This window comes from Ctenopharyngodon idella, chromosome 8, assembly GCF_019924925.1.
Source record: "Ctenopharyngodon idella isolate HZGC_01 chromosome 8, HZGC01, whole genome shotgun sequence".
NCBI classification, from domain to species: Eukaryota; Metazoa; Chordata; class Actinopteri; order Cypriniformes; family Xenocyprididae; genus Ctenopharyngodon; species Ctenopharyngodon idella.
In genome coordinates this window covers 4,427,576-4,446,999 of record NC_067227.1, presented here as the reverse complement: position 1 = coordinate 4,446,999, position 19,424 = coordinate 4,427,576, and the positions used below count along the sequence as shown (strand labels likewise).

General features: G+C 39.7%; 1 protein-coding gene across 16 annotated transcripts in view; it reads left to right on the top strand.

Moving 5' to 3' along the window:
- aak1a (AP2 associated kinase 1a) overlaps window positions 1-19,424 on the top strand; it is a 77,266-nt gene that overhangs the window by 43,032 nt on the left and 14,810 nt on the right. For 3 of the 16 annotated variants that reach the window (XM_051903098.1, XM_051903103.1, XM_051903113.1), the window contains exons 11-18: window positions 507-682; window positions 1,102-1,464; window positions 4,755-4,948; window positions 8,265-8,443; window positions 8,578-8,664; window positions 15,482-15,583; window positions 15,962-16,042; window positions 18,339-18,494. In XM_051903098.1, coding sequence (XP_051759058.1) covers window positions 507-682; window positions 1,102-1,464; window positions 4,755-4,948; window positions 8,265-8,443; window positions 8,578-8,664; window positions 15,482-15,583; window positions 15,962-16,042; window positions 18,339-18,494 — 1,338 coding nt within the window. Of the gene's footprint in view, window positions 1-506; window positions 683-1,101; window positions 1,465-4,754; window positions 4,949-8,264; window positions 8,444-8,577; window positions 8,665-11,980; window positions 12,082-15,481; window positions 15,584-15,961; window positions 16,043-17,394; window positions 17,542-18,338; window positions 18,495-19,424 lie in introns of those variants that run through there. The other 13 variants (XM_051903101.1, XM_051903105.1, XM_051903100.1 and 10 more) reach the window with 12 other exon arrangements.

Here is a 19,424-nt window from a genome sequence, read left to right as displayed (position 1 = left end):
ATCATATTTCACAATATTACTGTTTTTACTGTATTTTTTAATCAAATTCATGGTGCTTTGGTGATCATAATGTAAGTGAATATCTGGTTTCTGGAAATCTGAATAAAACAGATGGCTTATACCTGTATTAATCGTAATTCCTTATCACATAAACACTTTATATGATGCATGTATATTTGGAATATGTCATGTAAACATATAAACCTGTTGACCATAACTTGTTGATTAAATTACTGCGTAGAATTACTAAAAATGCAGAGTAATAAATAATAAGAGTGAGCATCTTAAGGGCTTCCAGTAGAGAATAAGCTGACTTAATATGTATACATATGTATATCTTGCTGTGGATTAGAACTATTTAAAGTATATTGAATAGAGACAGATCTAAAACAAATTTACTGGAAATACCAAAATGACATTGTGAATATTGTGAGAATGGGGGTGTTAGGGTTTTGAGTTTTCATTTTAAATTTGTGTTTTTATTGTGTTTTTCTATTCGTTCACAGGTGTTAACATGGCTTCCCAGCCTGTTGCTCTTGCCCAATCACAGGTTCCTGTCACTCAGCAACAAGCCACTCCTATTCCAATACAGGCCACTCCCTCTCCACCCCAGACCACACCCCAGCATGCACAACTTTTTGTACAGCAGCAAAATACAGCCTTCTTTACTGCTCAACAACAGGTAACTGCTAAAGAAAACATTCTGGATATAATCTTAAATATAAAATATAATTTAAAGTCAGCATGAAATCAGAATTGACCCTATTTATTTTAATACACATTCATGTCTTACTGTGAACTTAATCCACTGCAATCTCAAATTCAGATCTGGCATTCTTTTAATGATCTAATCAAATCCAGATAGATAAAATTATTTTTTTCGCCTCATCAAATACCCTATTTTCCTCATAAATATGTCACATTATATAAGTAAAATGGGTTGTGATTGTGGTTTCATGTGAATTTAAGATAAATCATCTGGGAAATGCTGCATAGTGGAATTATAAGTGGTCATTTTCATTACGGGTTTTTACTTTTGCAAAAAGAAGAACTTTTTTTGTACAATGTGATGTCAATTGTTGCACCTACCTCCTATTTTAGCAGCATCACTCAACGCAGACCAGCGCCATACCTGCACAAATGGTTGCATCATCCTCCACCCCTGTTTCTACACACTCTAAACCTAAGAATAGGGCACCCCCTCCACCCATACACCACCCTCAAACCAACCTCCTGACATTATCAGCAACTGCACAGACAAAAAACAAAGCAATGTCCCCAGCTCCACCTGCAGAGTGTTTACATAGTAATAACGTAGATGGTGAAATCTCTGCGACTGTGTCTGCCCAACCTAAAACCAAAGCAATGGCACCTCCACCCCCTACATCGCATGCCTCCACCCTTCCTCCACCTAAAACCACCTCAGCACCATCCGCTGACTCTGAAGTGGACCCAGCACAGAGGGTAACCCTCCGAACATCTGTCTGCTCTGTTAGAGTGATTCTCTTTGCTTTCTAGAGCCTTTATCCTCCTCTTGTTGACTTGCTCATAGGGGATTCATTGTTGTAAAGATTTGGTCACACTTTGGTATGGGAAACACATATTCACTATTAACTATGATTTTTGCCTCAATAAACTCCTAAGTTACTGCTTATTAATAGTAAGGTAGTTGTAGTAGTTGTTAAGTTTAGGTATTGGGTAGGATTAAGGAATGTAGAATATGGTCATGCAGAATAAGGCATTAATATGTGTTTTATAAGTACTAATAAACAGCCAATGTGCTAGTAATATGCAGGATAGCAACTGGTTAATAGTGAGAATTGGTCCCCATACTAAAGTGTTAGCATTTTTTTTTTTCGTGTGTGTGTGTGTGTATATATATATATATATACACACACACACACAGTGGCACTTGAAAGTTTGTGAACCCCTTGCAGAATCTGTGAAAATGTGAAAAATTTTAACAAAATAAAAGAGATAATACCAAATGCATGTTATTTTTTATTTAGTACTGTCCTGAGTAAGATATTTTACATAAAAGATGTTTACATATAATTCACAAGACAAAAAAATAGCTGAGTTTATTAAAATGACCCCATTCAAAAGTATGTGAACCATTGATTCTTAATACTGTGTGTGGTTACCTGGATGATCTACGACTGTTTTTTTGTTTTGTGATGGTTGTTCATGAGTCCCTTGTTTGTTCTGAGCAGTTAAATTGCCCAGCGTTCTTCAGAAAAATCCTCCAGGTCCTGCAGATTCTTCAGATTTCAAGTGTTTTTTGCATATTTGAACCCTTTCCAGCAGTGACTGAATGATTTTGAGATCCGTCTTTTCACACTGAGGACAACTGAGGGACTCAAACACAACTATTAAAAAAGGTTCAAACATTCACTGATGCTCCAGAAGGAAACACGATGCATTAAGAGCCGGGGGCTGAAAACTTTTTGAATTTGAAGGTAAATTGTACTTAATTTGTCTCCGGGAAATATGTAGGTATCTTCTGTTGCTTCCAAAGAGCAGTACTAAATGAAGAAAATTGATATTTAAACAAAATAAGAAAAATTTGGACATCTTCATCCTGTTTTCACCCCCTGACTCTTAATGCATCGTGTTTCCTTCTGAAGCATCAGTGAATGTTTGAACCTTTTTTATAAGTTGTGTTTGAGTCCTTCAGTTGTCCTCAGTGTGAAAAGATGGATCTCAAAATCATACAGTCACTGCTGGAAAGGGTTCAAATATGCAAAAGATGCTGGAAATCTGAAGAATCTGCAGGACCAGGAGGATTTTTCTGAAGAACAGAGCTCAGTTTAACTGCTCAGAATAAATAAGGGACTCATGAACAACCATCACAAAACAAAAAAAACAGTCGTAGATCATCCAGGTAATGACACACAGTATTAAGAATCAATGGTTCACAAACTTTTGAACAGGGTCATTTTAATAAATTCAGCTATTTTTGTCTTGTGAATTATATGTAAACATCTTTTATGTAAAATATCTTACTCAGGACAGTACTAAATAAAAAAATAACATGCATTTTGTATTATCTCTTTTATTTTGTTAAAATTTTTCACATTTTCACAGATTCTGCAAGGGGTTCACAAACTTTGTGAAAAGTGGCACTGTATATATTTATTTAATATTTTTTTTTTTTGTTTGTTTCTAGGATTGACATAAAATCAGTAGGTGGAGTTGTTCTATCTAATAGACCTTAGTCAGGGTTGTCGTCATATTGAGTTTTACGTAGATGAAAATGAGAGATAGACTTGTAGTCTTTACAATGGCATGCCCTATATATAAAGGTCCTAAATCAAATGTAATTTGTAAACTCAACTAGGGCTGCAAGATTGATAATAATAATAAGAATTATTATTATTACTATACTAAATACTAAATTAAAACCAAATAATAAATATTACTATTAAAATTATTTTTATGCCTGTCTTTATTTCCAAACGTTAAATCATCAAGCTTTTATTTTGACAAGAAATCCAGGAAAGCCTAAAAACTTCTCTTCTTTTTATAAGCACTTACATGTATGGAAAGTTGGTTGGGGCATGTTGTGTTCCCAAATTAAGTTAAAATGACCCAAACTCAGAGCAGATGCAGAGATGATGTTCGTGCGGATCAGCATTTACTGTAACCGATTCATTCTGAGACGCTGCAAACACTGACGGATAATGAACTACTCATGTCTAGGAAAACAGTGCCGCCCTTCACTCTGAAACCCTTGGTGCATATTTATTTAATTAAATATGGCATGAAAGCTGAACAATTGGCACTGTACAACAGTACAATCCACTGAACGCAGCGTATGTCTATACCTGACAGCCTCATTTTCATTTCTGTCAAAAATAATAAATGGTGCTACCCTGACTAAACTCTAAAACTTTGTCATGACACATCTGAAGTTCATCTTTGTTAACTCACATGTCATTCTAAACACATCTCATTTGTTGTTCTTTTGTAAAACACAAAAGAAGTTTAGCAGGATACTCACATTAAGTGAAAGTGTTTTTAAATTCCAGAAGTCAGCTTTGTGTGACGAACAAAGGTTGAAATTTTAAAATGTTATTCAATGAAAAGCCTTCTACTCTAGTCCACAAGTTTAATTTGTGTTTGTATATTGGTCGCAACACTCTAAGTTTGGCACAAAGGAGATTTGAGGGCAATGGCAGAGGACAAGATTTTCAATGAATAATGACTTGAATTTCAGTCTGTTCTTCACACAAATCCTATGGCCTACAAAGACTTGAAATATAGCACATGAATCTTTTGGACTACTTCAATGAGGCTTTATTGTGTATTTGTCATTTTTGGAGCACAACAGCCCGAGTCCATATCCACTTCCATTGTATGGAAAAAAAAATGTAGCCAGGATCAAATGTAAAAAGATTATACGGATTTGGAATGACATGAGGGTAAATAAATTAAATACTTTAACAGATTTAACATTTCTATTAAATTGAATAGAAATGACCCATTCATCTAACAACAGACATTTAATCTTTCAAAGGTGAACTTTTTTGCTATTTTCTCATTTCACAGATCAACTTTTTTCAACAAATCAGTGAGATATCATATTTGTCTTTTTTGTATCTGAAGCTCTCTTTCTTTACCTTTCAAAGACCACCATCTTTTCTACAGAACAACTCTTTTGTCATTTCTGAAATTAAATTCCCTTATAAATATTCTTCAGCTTCCACAGGCTTTAATGTTGCTTTGTCTTTATACCTTTGTTTCTGTAAAAGTCCATCGCTGGAAGTCGTGGGATGCATAAAGTCGGCTCTTTGACTCCACCCTCTTCTCCTAAGACTGCCCCAAAGGGAGGCCACAGACGAATTCTGAGTGATGTCACACACAGCACCATATTTGGAGTTCCTGTGAGCAAGTCCACTCAACTGCTTCAAGCTGCTGCTGCAGAGGCCAGCCTTAACAAGTCCAAGTAAATCAAGGAAATACTTAATTTTATAGTTCAGTTTTAACCATCACATTGTCCAGCATTGAGTAAAGATAAAAATAAAGATTGGATGGTCTAGCTGGCATCCCAGCAGCCTGGTGGTCAACTCGTTTACCTGAAAACCCAAAACCCCTCTAAGACCAGCCAACATCCTAGCCTGACCAAGCTGTGATACCAGCTAAGACTAGAAAACCATCTTAAGCTGGTTTAAGCTGTTAAATATTTTTTAGCAGGGTTGATTCATTATTTTTGGATTGCTAAAGGTTTAAGGCCTTGACACACCAAGCCAATGTCAAAGAACTTGTGGCGTGAGAGGAAATAACTCTCCATACCAGCAGGTGGCACTAGTCTGTGTTCGTCATTCAAAAAAAAGAAGAGACTAGCGCTGTCTCATTTCATGTAATTTCGAAGGCTGCATCCTCCAGAGGACACATCCTGTGAAGGATGCGGTATATGGAGCGTCCTTAACCAGAATTAAACGAGACGTCCTTCATAGGACACACAGGCAGGAAAGGAAACAGCAGTATCACGTTGCTATGCCAACGCGTTCACGGTAGCGTCGTTGCGCTCTCAGCAAATTAATAAAAATTATTTATAAATTTGTAAAGTAATTTGAAAAGAAAATGTATTTACTTGTTTTATTTTGGTTAATGCTTAAGGAGCTGGCATATGTACAACAGATGTCTGTTACAGAGACAAAGGAGGAGGATATTAAGAAGAACAAAGTTTAAAACAAAAACAAGCTTGAAACTACTTACATTTAAACGCACCTTCGCTTGTATGTACATCTGCCGACGCCGCCATTTTTTTTTTTTTTTTCAACTAAATGACGGTTGTTAACAGCGACACAAAGAATTGTGGGCTATCTGCAGCAGCGAAGGATACACCTCATGCATCCTCTGAATTCCTGTGAAAGAAGGGCGCATTCGAAGGTTGCATTCGGAGTGCCCTACTTACTTTTCTGAAATGATACAGCCTCAATGACGTATGCAGCCTTCGAATGCGACCTCCGGAGGACACAGCCTTCAAAAATGAGACACAGCTTAGGTCTGCGGATATACACATCATTAACAAAACAGTGCTTGCTTATCATTTTGAATATGAATCATGTTGATATCAGCGTATTTGAATGGTGAGATGAATTGAAGATGTAAAATGAGATAAACCTTCTTTGTTTGCGCTCATGACTTTGTCATTTGCTTGCTTTCATCACTTTTTATTTTTTCTCGTGCACTGGTTCACTAAGACTGAACAGCCAATCAGAGTGATCTCTCTCAGTTGGCAGAAAAGCAGGGTCCAACTAGAGCCATCAGTGCAGAAGACACCACACAAAAATCTGGACCGCAGACGCTCAGTGACAGCATGACATTGGTCGATGGCTGACCGTCTGTTTGACGTGGGAAATTAAAATAGTTTTTATTTTCAAGATGATAACTTGACCCTTCTCGCATGCAACATGCTGAGATCATTTGCTTGCTTTTGTCTTTTTTTTTTTTTTTGTGTGTACTTGTTCACTAAAGGGGCTTTCGCAGCGGAGGAACCTAATAGTTCCTAGAACTATTGGCTGAAGTACCCGGATTTTGCCCTGTTTGCACCGCAGGAACTAGGAACGATTGTACTTCTAGGAACTCCTTTTGGGGGAACTAAATTAGCTTCTACTTCAGAGTAGGGTCTAAACCAGCACTATAGGAACTATCAGTGACGTGAGTGTACGTTGATTGGTCAAACGCATGTCAAACATCGGCACCCGGCATTTTTAAAAACCCGTGTACACATATTTACTTCACAAACATGGAAAACAGCGATAACAGCATTTACCTGTTGTCTGCTGGGTTGTGTTCTTTTCTCCGCCTCGATGATATGTAATACTGAAAGTTGTCATTGGAGATTTTTAGACCCACTTTCTGCTCTTTCAGTTGCGTAAATTCTGCATTTACATTCCATCTTTGTTATCACAAAACCCACAACAAACACAGCTCAGATCACGGCATCCTCCATCCACCGGTTTTTAGCATTTGTAAATGCCGCGCTTAAAGACGCCACTGTCGGCCGCTTCAGAGTTCCTATTCTCGGTGCGAATGCAACCAGGAACATGGGCCGAGGGAGAAATTATTTCCCGGGGAACTATCCTAGTGGTTAGTTCCTGTAACTGAGTTCCCAGACCTATTCGGTGCAAAAGAATTCTGTGATTTCTCTCACCGATGGCTTTGACTGCAGTTCAACACGCTTAGTTGGCCGAAAAGGCTCAGATGGGGTCCGACTAGTGCCAGAGCACACCACAAAAAATCTGGGCCGACAGATGCTCAACAACAGCCCAACATTGGCTGACCGTTGACTTGATGTGTGATGGCCTTAGATGTTTTTACACAAAATCAAATTGAAAAAGCAAATAGTTTTGCAACACGCTGAGATCATGTGAGTAAAATGTAGCATACTGTTCTTTTATGTTTATTGTGGAGTTATGCTCCCCCAGACAGAGCAATATCTTATGGTGCGTTCACACCAGACGTGAATGAAGCGTTAAGCGCGAGTGATTTACATGTTAAGTCAATGCAAATATGCGATAGACATCCTGTGGGGCAATTTGTGTGAATGACGCGCCGTGAATTGAGTGTTTCGGGCGAATTGCGTGAGTTGAAAAATCTGAACTTTGGCGAATATTCGCGCCGCGTTAACCAATCAGGAGCTTGCTCTAGTAGTGACGTGATTACGACGTAGCGAGCGAAGGCAGAAATCCGAAAGAACAATGGAGGACAAAATCATTGACGCTGTATGTGGATACCCGGAGCTGTACGATACATCTTCGTACTTTTATAGAAACAGGAATAAAAAGGATCTTGCTTGGAAGAAAGTGAGTGAGGAGGTCAGACAATCTGGTAAGTTGTAAAAAACGCTCTTCACTCAATTTGAGCTACATATATACATATTGAGACTACAAGCTAGCTAAAGCCGGCAAATTGAGCTTATTCGCCGTATTTTACAACTACTTTCCCGCTGACGAGTTGATGTGTTTATTCGCGTCTTTTGTGAAGTGAATTTCACGCGCGAATGAAGCGAGTAAACTCAAAATGTTCAAGCGTCCAACTACATGCGAATAGCGCGATTTATTCGTGCAAGTAGCGTCTGGTGTGAACGCCCCATTAGAATGTGTCATGGTTGTGGCATAACCACCTTAAAGGTACAGTAACAAAGAGAGAAAAATTTACATCAAAACCAAATGACAGTTTTGGTGCAAGAAACCTTGAAGTGGAACTTTTTAAAGTTTGCACTGTTTTTTTTTTTTTTCTCCTCACGGCTGTAGGTCAGCTAGCACCACTCCCTCTGGCTCTCCACGTTCATCACAGCAGAGTGTTTATCAGTCAGGGGAGGCTTCGGGACCTTCAGCTGGAGCTTCAGCATCCTGGAACCCCTTTGGCGATGACAATTTCTCCAAACTTACAGCAGAAGAGCTGCTTAACAAGGATTTTGCCAAACTGGATGGTAAAAACAATGTTTTCATATGAAATCAAGTACTCCAAGTCATTTTTAGCACAATATTTATCCTGCACACTTTATTTAAACAAACCTCTACAGAGAGACTTCAGTAATACTTGTGTATGCTTGTGTGTTTCCAGCTAAGATGGCAGAGAGATCCTGTCCTGAAAATCTGATTTCAGGGTTGCAGTCTGCGTCTTCCAATAAAGGCTTTCTCCAGGGAGGAGGTATAGTCTATTTATCTCTGTCTCTCTCTGTCTCGCTCTCTCAGTCTCTCTCTATGTCTGTCTCAGTGCTTGCTGGGAGTCTGTTAATGCTCAAGACAGAACTGCATTGCAAAATTAGTTTGGAAACAGTTGTTTTTCCACTTTCAAAGCAATGTGATGCCACAAATGCTGTTAACTTCTACTGAAACAGATTCAACCAATGGGTGCTGCCTGATTTTCAGGAGGGGGATAGTCCTCCACAATTTACTGCAAACCCTGGAATGGAATGCCAATTTTTCACAATCCATGTAATTCCCAATGGATCAAGTCCCACCCTACATTTCTGTCTTGAATATCCTGTTTCACCCAGAAACATGCCACGTTGCAGAAGTAAAATGGGTTGTGAATGTTGATTCATGACTTTCAAAGTCTTTTGAGCGACTTTAAAAAGCAGTAAATGTAATTGACCTCTTCTAGCCTTCCAGAAATAAAGTAACATGTGCATTTCACCTGCTAGCAGCCTTGTGATAAGCCTTTCCTCTTCCTATTTATAGAGATAAAGACTGGATTCTTGGTAACCTTGGGGGCCAGTGTCAGTAATCAGTTAAAGGGTAAATTCTGATCAAGAGTGTTATTGGGCGATTAAGACCTTTTAAAGGTGAAGTATTATGCCCCTTTTTACAAAATGTTATATAAGTCTCAGGTGTCCCCAGAATGTGTCTGTGGAGTTTCAGCTCAAAATAACCCATGGATTTTTTATTATACCATGTTTTAACTGCCTATTTTTGGGTGTGGAGCGAAATCTGAGTGGCTTGTTTTTTCACATGCTTGCAGAGAAAGGCTTACCAAAACAAAGTTACTGGGTTGTCCTTTTTCATGTTTTCTGGGTTGGTAGATGGACCGGGGAACCGATTATAACACTTAAACACAGAAAAAGTCCGATTTTTATGACATGTTCCCTTTAAAAGGTATAGTTTCTCTTTGTAGTGATTTGTGTCAAAAGGAGAATGTGAAACTTTTGGTGAGACTTTTTCACTATTGCTCCAATATAGGGTTAGGGATTTAGGCAAACTTTGGTGAGTACTGTAACTCATCCTGAAGCACCATTTGTGCTACAGACATGATTGATATCTGAAAGATTGCGGCTTGTTGTGGAGAGTTGTGCTATTTCTTTACTGAAGTGATCAGGCTTACAGCTTTGGCCTGGTTAATGATAAAACTATCAAAAATCACATAGACTTGCATAAAGGGAGGAACCCAAGCCATATCCAAAGACCAGAACATCATATGGCGCTTTTGCACTGCATGGTACGGTTCATCACGGCTCACTTTGGCTCAATTTTGGCGCTTTTCCACTGCATGGGACAGCTCGGTACGGTACGGAACGGTACGGTTAAGACTTACTCATAAGACTTCTCTTTGAAACACAAATGAAGATACCCTGAGTGATTTCTCCAGTCCATTCCACCTAAACTTTCAAGATTCCAAAAATGTGTAAAACCATCGTAAACTCAACAGTTTAATCCAAGTCTTCTGAAGACACGCAATCATTTTATATGGTGAACAGATTTAATTTAGGCTTTTAGTCACATATAAACATTGATCAACACTAGGCTTGCTGCGATAGTTTGTGTTGCCGTTGTTACCGGTTTTCAGCCACAACACCGGTTACATCACTTGCCTACTGCGGCACCATCCACACTGTCTGTTTTTTTTTTGGGGGGTATTTTTTTTTTTTTTTATATATATAAAAATAATTTAAATCAGTTAGAGAACAGACACAACAATTAAAAACTGAACGTGTCTGTTCAATTCAGCGTGAGCTGAAAGAGAGTCGCAGCAGGAGTCAGATATCGCCTTCACTCTTGACTGATAAGACGATGGAGGAAGATTTGGTTTCAAAGCGAAATGTAAAAGTGCCTATTTAAGCCAGTTTTGTTGTTGTGTTTTTCATTAAGAAAAATAATGAACCCATTCAAGCAATTGCCGGCCCCGAATTGGCGCTAATGCGCACTGGCATTCATAACGGTGCGTGTCCATTGGTGCGGAGCGAGTGTGTGGGTTCGCACTGAACTTCAATAGGAATTAATTGAAAACGTTCACTCTGCTCGGCACTATTATGAATATCCGTGCAATTTTACTTTAGTTTTCAAATTAGCGATTTAAAAGCAAGGTACAAAAGAGGGAAAAACTCAAACGTCTCCTCCACCCTCCGGTGATACCGGTATTACCGGTGTTGTCACACGTCGATTAACCGATGGGAAAATTTCCTCACCGTCACATCCCTAAACAACACACATACATAGAACTCATCAAATATGGTAAATGGAAGCTCAGACGTGCTTGCTGGATGAGTGAGAACCAATGAGGTTTGTTCTTATATCAGGCAAGCACATTTGAGATTTCACAAGAATCAGTGAGGTTTGTTCAAATATAGTTGATCTGACATTTACCATATTTATCCATGTATGTGGTGGGCTGTTCAATGTTTATAATAAAATACTAATAAAAATAAAAGACTAAAGTAAATATATAACACTCTCCACAAATATGGTACATGTTTCATGGCCTTTATGTGAAACATTCAAGTGTAACTATTATTTGGTATTAATTTATTATTGATTTATTTGGTTTGTAAGAATTACAGGTCCTTTTTTTCTATTTGTGAAAAGTACCATGCATCTCACATTGCCATTTAACCACAAAAAACAGACATTAGCCATTATATTTAAAAAACATATTCTGCTACACTGCATATAATCACACAGTATAGTGCATAAATACTCTTCTATCTTTTATTCTTTTAAAATAATCGTTTTGATTTTTAGTGTTAGAATTTGCAAAAGAGATGCATGTGTGATGATTCTAAGCAGAAAGTACAGAGAGTGGATTAACGCTTGCAAGTCTTACATAAGCACAGTCTGGTAATCCTCTCTGGATCTGATGACACACACCAGATCATGCTGGGTAAATTTAAGGCACAGGTAAACCTTTTGAGAGCAGTAGGATGCAAAGTCATGAAATTGGCAATCATGTGTACTGTAGCTCCATGGAGATCTATGACACACATACTTTTTTTTCCAACAATATTTAGTAGTCATATCTAGGGACCAATTGAGACCAGTAAGCAATCATCTTGGAACACCTTGGCAACTGCATAACAATATGACTAAAACCCACTCAGAATGCCAGAGAATCTCTGTAGCTATGCCCTGGCAACCGTTCACAATACCTTAGTTGAGTCTGTTTGCTCAAAGTAGGAGTGGCGTTCTCTAAGATTTGAAGACCTTCCTTGATTCATTTGTTTAAAGGTTGATGGTTTGCTCTCTTGCCTTAGTGAAAGGGGGAAAGCGAGCGTTCTGCTGTTCTGTGACCTGAGTACCCCTCTCCTCTCCCCATACTCTCATCCCAAAGTCCTCCTTTCAATCAAAAAAAACTGTGAGTAAGACTCCAGCACTGTAACGAAGAGTCCGATTCTCAACTGATCCGCATGCATCTGTTTGAATGAAACAGTGACAGTTGCACCATTCCAAACGTTCCAAAACTAATAGCTTGTCTGGTAGTCGAGTACTGTATCTTCCTTCTGCTCGAGTTATAACCCTGAGCCTGTGAAGTATGGATTGTCTGTCTAACACGAATAATAGGTTTGTCTGTCTAACATGAATAATAGGTTTGTTTCAAACCGTAGTATGCTACACCAGTGGTTCTGAATCCTGTTACTGGAACCCCACCTCCACAAATCTGCACATTTTGAATGTATCTCTAATCAGACAATCATATTCAAAATGTGCAGTGCTCGGGGGCCCCAGGATCAGGGTTGAGAACCCTTTTGCTACACGACCCCAGTACAGTATTTCACACAGTGTGCTCTTTTGTATACTGCATGTTTTAGTAAATGTGGTAGGTCATTTGGCTATTCCAAGCATACAGAAAATACTTTGCACTGTATACATGCTGCATACTGACGAAATGGTGCAAGTAGTATGTAGTATGCCATGTGGAACACAGCTACTCTCACTCTCTCTTTTGTCTTTGCTCCTTCTGTTGTTTGTTTTAAAGGATTTTGTTGGGGTTTTCAGTTAGTTTGCGTTTTGTCTGCAGGATTATGTATGATTAATGCTTAAACTGTCTTAAAGGTGCAATGTGTAAGATTTTGCAGTAAAATATCCAAAAACCACTAGGCCAGTGTTATATATTTTGTTCACTTGAGTACTTACAATATCCCAAATGTTTCCAACTATTTGTAAATCGTGAGAAAAATGCACTTTTAACCAAGGCTCCAGGACGTGTGAGGAGTCGCCTGTCAATTGCGTCATACCCGCGTTAACCCTTGGTTTCCGGTTTTATTTTGTAGAATCCATGGAAACACCAAAGACGCTTTAATATATTACACGTTTTAATAGACAAGGTAACAACTGTTTTGATATATTTATAGACAGAAAGCATCCATGAACATGATTGCTTCCCGAGTCCTATCCCTATTTTTTTGCACCGTCTGTTGAGGTGAAGACCACATGTCCCAAGATTCCGCGCTCAAACTTGGCGTCATCAAGCTACGCCTTTGTTTTGAATAGGCCTCTAGCGGACAGAAATCCTACATACTGCACCTTTAATAAATATCCTTTTTCCTTATGAGCAACACTTTTGACTTAACTAAGTCCTGCTCCTGGAGGGACACTGACCTGCAGAGTTTGGCTCCAACCTAATTAAACACACCTAAAACAGCTAATCAAGGTCTTCAGGACCTCTACTAAAACTTTCAGGCAGGTGTTTTGGAGCAGGTCAGAGCTAAACTCTGCAGGACGTTGGCCCTCCATGAGCAGGATTGGACACCCTTGATTTAACTCTCCTCTCCACACTGTATACTCTCCTGTCCTTATTGTTTCCTCTCTCTGCTCATAACTGTCACCTCTCTTTTCTTGCTGTCTCCTCTCCTCCTCACTGTCTCTTCTCCTCACTGTTTCCTCTCTCCTCTCCTCATTGTTACCTTTTTCTTCTCCTCTACTTACTGTCTCCTATCTTCCTCACTTCCTCGTCTCGTTCTCAGTGTTTTCACTCTCTTCTCCTTTCCTGATTTAATCTCCTCTCTTCTTCACTCATTTCTTTCTTTTCCGTTCCTCACTCTCTTCTCTACTCCTCACTATCTCTGTTCTCCTCTCTTTCTCTCAACTCATCACTGTCTTTCCTCTCCTCATTGTCTCCTCTCCTCCTTTCCATCTCCTCTCCACCTCACTGTCTGCTATCTTTTCATTTCTTCTCTTCTCCTCGTTTCTCCTTACTTTTTCCTTGCCTCCTCTCCTCACTGTCTCCCCTCTCCTCCTCATTGTTTCTCTTCTCCTCTCGTCTCTTAACTGTCTCCATTCCTTTCTTTTCTCCTTACTGTTTCTCCTCTGCTCTCTTCTGTCTCCTCTCCTCACTGTCTCTCCTCTTCGCACTGTATCTTCTACTCACTCTCTTCTCCTCACTTTCTCCTCTTCTTACTGTCTCACTTTTCCTCTCCTCATTGTCTCTCTTCTCTTCTTTCTTTACTGTCTTCTCTTCTCCTTTTATGTCCTGTCCTCCTCACTTTCTCCTCTCTCACTGTTTCCCCTCTATTCTTTACTGTCCCCTCACTCCCCACTATCTTCTCCTCACTTCTCTTCTGTCTCCTCTCCTCAATGTCTCCTCTTCTACTCCTCACTATCTCTGTTCACCTCTCCTCCTCACTGTCTCTCTTCTCTTTACTGTCTCCTGTCCTCACTCTCCTCTCTCCTCCTTTTGTGTCCTGTCCTCCTCACGTTCTCCTCTCTCACCGTTTCCCCTCTTTTCTCTCCTTTCTTTACTGTCTCCTCACTCCCCTCTATCGTCTCCTCACTTCTCTTCTGTCTCTTCTCCTCACAGTCTCCTCTCCTCTCTTCTGTCTCCTCTCCTCAATGTCTCCTCTTTTTATGGTCTCCTCTTCTGTCTCCTCTCCTCAGTGTCTCCTCTTTTTACGGTCTCCTTTTCTACTCCTCACTATCTCTGTACTGCTCTCCTTTCTTTATTGTCTCCTCTCCTCCTCAATGTCCCTCTTCTTTTTACTGTCTCCTCTTCTCACTCTCCTCTCTCCTCTCTGTCTCTTCTCATCAATGTCTCTTCTCTCCACCTCACTGTCTGCTCTCTTCTCCTTTCTTCTTCTCTCCTCACTGTCTCCCCTCTCCTCCTCATTGTTTTTCTACTCCTCTCATCTCTTTACTGTCTCCTCTCCTTCCTGTCTCTTCCCCTCATGGTCTCCTCTGCTCTCTTTTGTCTCCTCTCCTCACTGTTTCTCCTCTTCGCACTCTCTCCTCTACTCACTCTCTTCTCCTCACTTTCTCTTCTCCTCACTGTCTCACTTCTTCTCTCCTCACTGCCTCCTCTCCTTACTGTCTCTCCTCTTCTCACTTTCTCCTCTACTTACTCTCTTCTCCTGTCCTCACTGTCTTCCCTCTCCTGTCTCTTCTTTTCCTCACCATCTCCCCTCTCCTCGCTGTCTCATTCCTGCCTCCTCTCTTCTTCTCCTCATCGTCTCCTCTCCTCCTTTCATCTACACTCCACCTCACAGTCTTTTCTCATCACTCTCTCCTCACCTTTCCTTACTGTGTTTTTCCCTACTCTCCTCACTGTTACCCCTCTCCTTCTCACAATTTCTGTTCTCCTCTGTTCTCTCTATTCTCCTGTCTGTTTTTCTCTTTATTGTCTCCCCTCTTCCTTTTATCTCCTCTCCTCCTCTCCGACTCATTTCTTTTCCTTTCCTCTCCTCTCCACTTATTTTCTCCTCTCCTCACCGTTTCTTCTCTCTTCCCTTCTCCTCACTGTCTCCTCTTCGCTCATGGAGTAGAGAAGTTGATTGAGGGTTTGAAGTCTCCAGAGCCCTCTTCCTCCCTGACCCTCCCTGACCTTCCCTTGAATGACCCCTTCAGCCCTGCAGACTGTAGTCATGGTAACTAGCCGCTTGTCTGTTTAGTGTTGTTTTTTGCCTATAACCCCCAACTGATTCATCGCCTCACTGGCCTTCATTGGTCTTTTGATGGTGATTGTTTTCTCAGTTCAGCTTAGAGTAACACCTGGAACTCCTGGATGTCCCTAATCATCCCCATTTCTGACTTACTCCTTCCTGTCTGTACTTATAACGCCACTGCAGTTTCATCTCTCCGTCTGTGTAGTTGTTGTAAACTTTGTCTTCATCAGACATCTGTATATCTGGTTTAAAGAGTGCTGCTTCATGCATGGAGTGAATTGACACCACAACCATCTCTCTCCCCATTTACATTTGCTAAATAAAACGTCATATTTTTCTCTTCTTTTTTTCTTTCTGCAGCTGGGATGGATTCTCTGATCCCTGGTCTGGATCCTTTACAGACTGATCCTGGGTCAGCTGCACTACCAGGTCAGCAATTTGGTAAATATTCTCCCATGTTTTATACAGCGGCTCACTGAAGCACTGAATCTGCTGACATTAGGCTAGGAAAATCTGCAAGGTGTTCTGGAGGACATTATCACTGCCAGTTATGAACCTCCATTGAAATAATTAGATACCATTGTTTTACATTTTAATCAAAACCACTACTAAAGCAGCACGTGGATAGTGTTAACGCATGGTACTTTGTTTTAGTAGGGTTACTTTTCTCACTGATCTGGCTGGATCACAGGTTTGTGATTACTGTAAAAGGTGTAACATTTTATAATTTTATTAAGATTGGTTTGGCAGATTTTCTGCTCTGTTTCAGGTATCAGTATTTGAAGTTATTAGATTTACAGCCCAGTGTTTTCTATGTACCGTGAAATAGAGCAGGATCTTTGGTCCATTAGAATCCTTTATTCACCATGGTGTTCTTAAAAAAGGGATTCAAGAACAGCAGTTCAGTTCCACTGATGAAAACATGCTGATACTTTCTGCACAATAACCACATGACCTCATCTGTCCTTATTAGCAGTGAAATAACTTGTCATCGCTTGGTGATGAGAACATTTGGATGGTTTGGTTGAATGATAAGTACTTTATTATTTAGGCAGCAAAAAGAATTAATCAATGGCACATTGCTGGTCATACTAGGGTGATGACCTACAGAATATTTCTTTAAAAGCCTCAGAGTGCTGTGTCACCTTTCTTGATATTGCAGTCCAGGTTGGACTGTGTTGTTGTCTGTTTATATTTTGAGTAGAGCCACCTGGTGACCAGATGGCTTACTACATCCCAGTGTGTTTCACATAACTTCATAGATTATTCCCAGTGTGTGTCTTATTGTGGGTCTGTTAGCTGTAGTTGTACTACAGCCTATGCTGTAGCACTAGTAGCTATTATTTGTTTGATTTGCATCACTGACATCGTTGTGGCCCCTCAAAAACTATTTTGAAGCTTGATAGCATTTATTAAGTAGTCTTTGTTTTTGTCAGGAATATTGTTTTTACTCTTTCAAGTGGTTTCAGGCCTCAAACATAATTTGCAGAAGTGTGAGAATTCAGACACGAGTGTTTGGCCGCTGTACATATTTAAAGTGTACTCATTGGTCTGGTGGTAACAATCTGGAATAATGGAATCCAGTCATAAAAATTGAGTTTTTGGATGAATAAATAAATAGGGCAGAATGCTCAATCAAATCACGATACAGACTAGTTTGTGTGAATATTAAACCTCTAAAAATGTTATTTACATATGAAGTGTGTATGTTCTGCATGTCTCTGTGTGAATGAGCGGTGTGGTTTCATCTACTACACATACTCAAGCACCTGTAACGTTCTTGGTGTTTTCAGCATCTGCCGTCTTACTATATGAAGACATGAATGTCACCTCCAGAGCTGCTCTAAGAGTCACTTCACCAGCATATTACTATTTATTTTGATAAAACTATCGTCAGATACACAGAAACTCAAAGGTCTTCACTACAACCCACCAAAATAAAAGTTTTTTTTTTTTTTTAACTTGAAGAAGTGATTACAGAAATATATTACTATTATGCAGTAGAATGTACTTAAAGTTTATAATACAGTTATTAAAACATAATATTTTAAAGAATATCACAATTTTGTCCATGTTTTGATTTAAACAGTAAACTTCTGTTGTGCAGCACTTTGTTTTACATAAATGAATGGATTTTTTCAAATTTCTTTATTACATTTTAAAAGATTAAATGAATAGTTACATTTTATGCATTCATTTGATAACCACTGTTTTTGATTATACATTTGTATTACACCATAAACGTTAAAATGGAAAGTGCAGAATTTGGAGGAAAATAAAACTGATTTCATAGGGCCCTATGTCAAGGGGATGGTTATGTTGCCTACCATTAAACTAGATGTGTTGCTATAAACAGTTTAGGAGTTTGTGCAACTATCACTCTACCATGACAGTAGTTGACCTGAAAGAGAATACTGACCCAAAAAAATGAGACTACTGCATATACTTATGTGTTCTGACACATTATGAAACACAAGCTTGCGAAATCAAGCTTTCATAGAGTATGTTGTGGGCCTCATTCACTTCTGCTGCAGAACTTCTCTCTGATTTCTCACTGCCACCTTCTGCCCATCCTCTTCATATTTCCTTAGTGCTCTGTTTTATCTGTCCCACCTGAACTTTGTAAATGTCTTTTTGTTTGGAACTCTCTCTTTATATTCTCAATATTTTATTTCTCTCGTCACTCATCCTGTTCTCTGTCATTCTTTATTCTTCTTGCTTGCCCTGTGTCCTCCAGAATCCTTGGTTGGACAGGATTCTCTTTTGGATGGGCCGCTTCTCTCCCTCCCTTCCACTGGGGGTCTAATACTGGCTTCATCCCCCTCATCTCTCCCTGCACCATCTATGGACCAGTTTACCACTACTGCTTTGAGCAGTGGACAGTCCCACCAGGGTAAGAACCATATGCACTCACCTCAGTTGCATCTCGTATATGCAACGAGCTATAAACTGTAAAGTTTGATATATATATATATATAACATACAGTATCTCACAGAAGTAAGTACACCTCTCACATTTTTGTAAATATTTTATTGTAATATTTTATCTTTTCATGTGACAACACTGAAGAAATGACACTTTGCTACAATGTAAAGTAGTGAGTGTACAGCTTGTATAAAAGTGTAAATTTGCCGTCCCCTCAAAATAACTCAACACACAGCCATTAATGTCTAAACCGCTGGCCACAAAAGTGAGTACACCCCTAAGTGAAAATGTCCAAATTGGGCCTAAAGTGTCAATATTTTGTGTGGCCACCATTATTTTCCAGCACTATCTTAACCCTCTTGGGCATGGAGTTCACCAGAGCTTCACAGGTTGCCACTGGAGTCCTCTCCCACTCCTCCATGACGACATCACAGAGCTGGTGGATGTTAGAGACCTTGCGCTCCTCCACCTTCCGTTTGAGGATGCCCCACAGATGCTCAATAGGGTTTAGGTCTGGAGACATGCTTGGCCAGTCCATCACCTTTACCCTCAGCTTCTTTAGCAAGGCAGTGGTCATCTTGGAGGTGTGTTTGGGGTCGTTATCATGTTGGAATACTGCCCTGCAGCCCAGTCTCCAAAGGGAGGGTATCATGCTCTGCTTCAGTATGTCACAGTACATGTTGGCATGTACAGTACAGTGCCGGCAGCATTCATGCAGCCCCAGACCATGACACTCCCACCACCATGCTTGACTGTAGGCAAGACACACTTGTCTTTGTACTCCTCACCTGGTTGCCGCCACACACGCTTTACACCATCTGAACCAAATAAGTTTATCTTGGTCTCATCAGACCACAGGACATGTTTCCATAGTTCCATGTCACTTAGTCTGCTTGT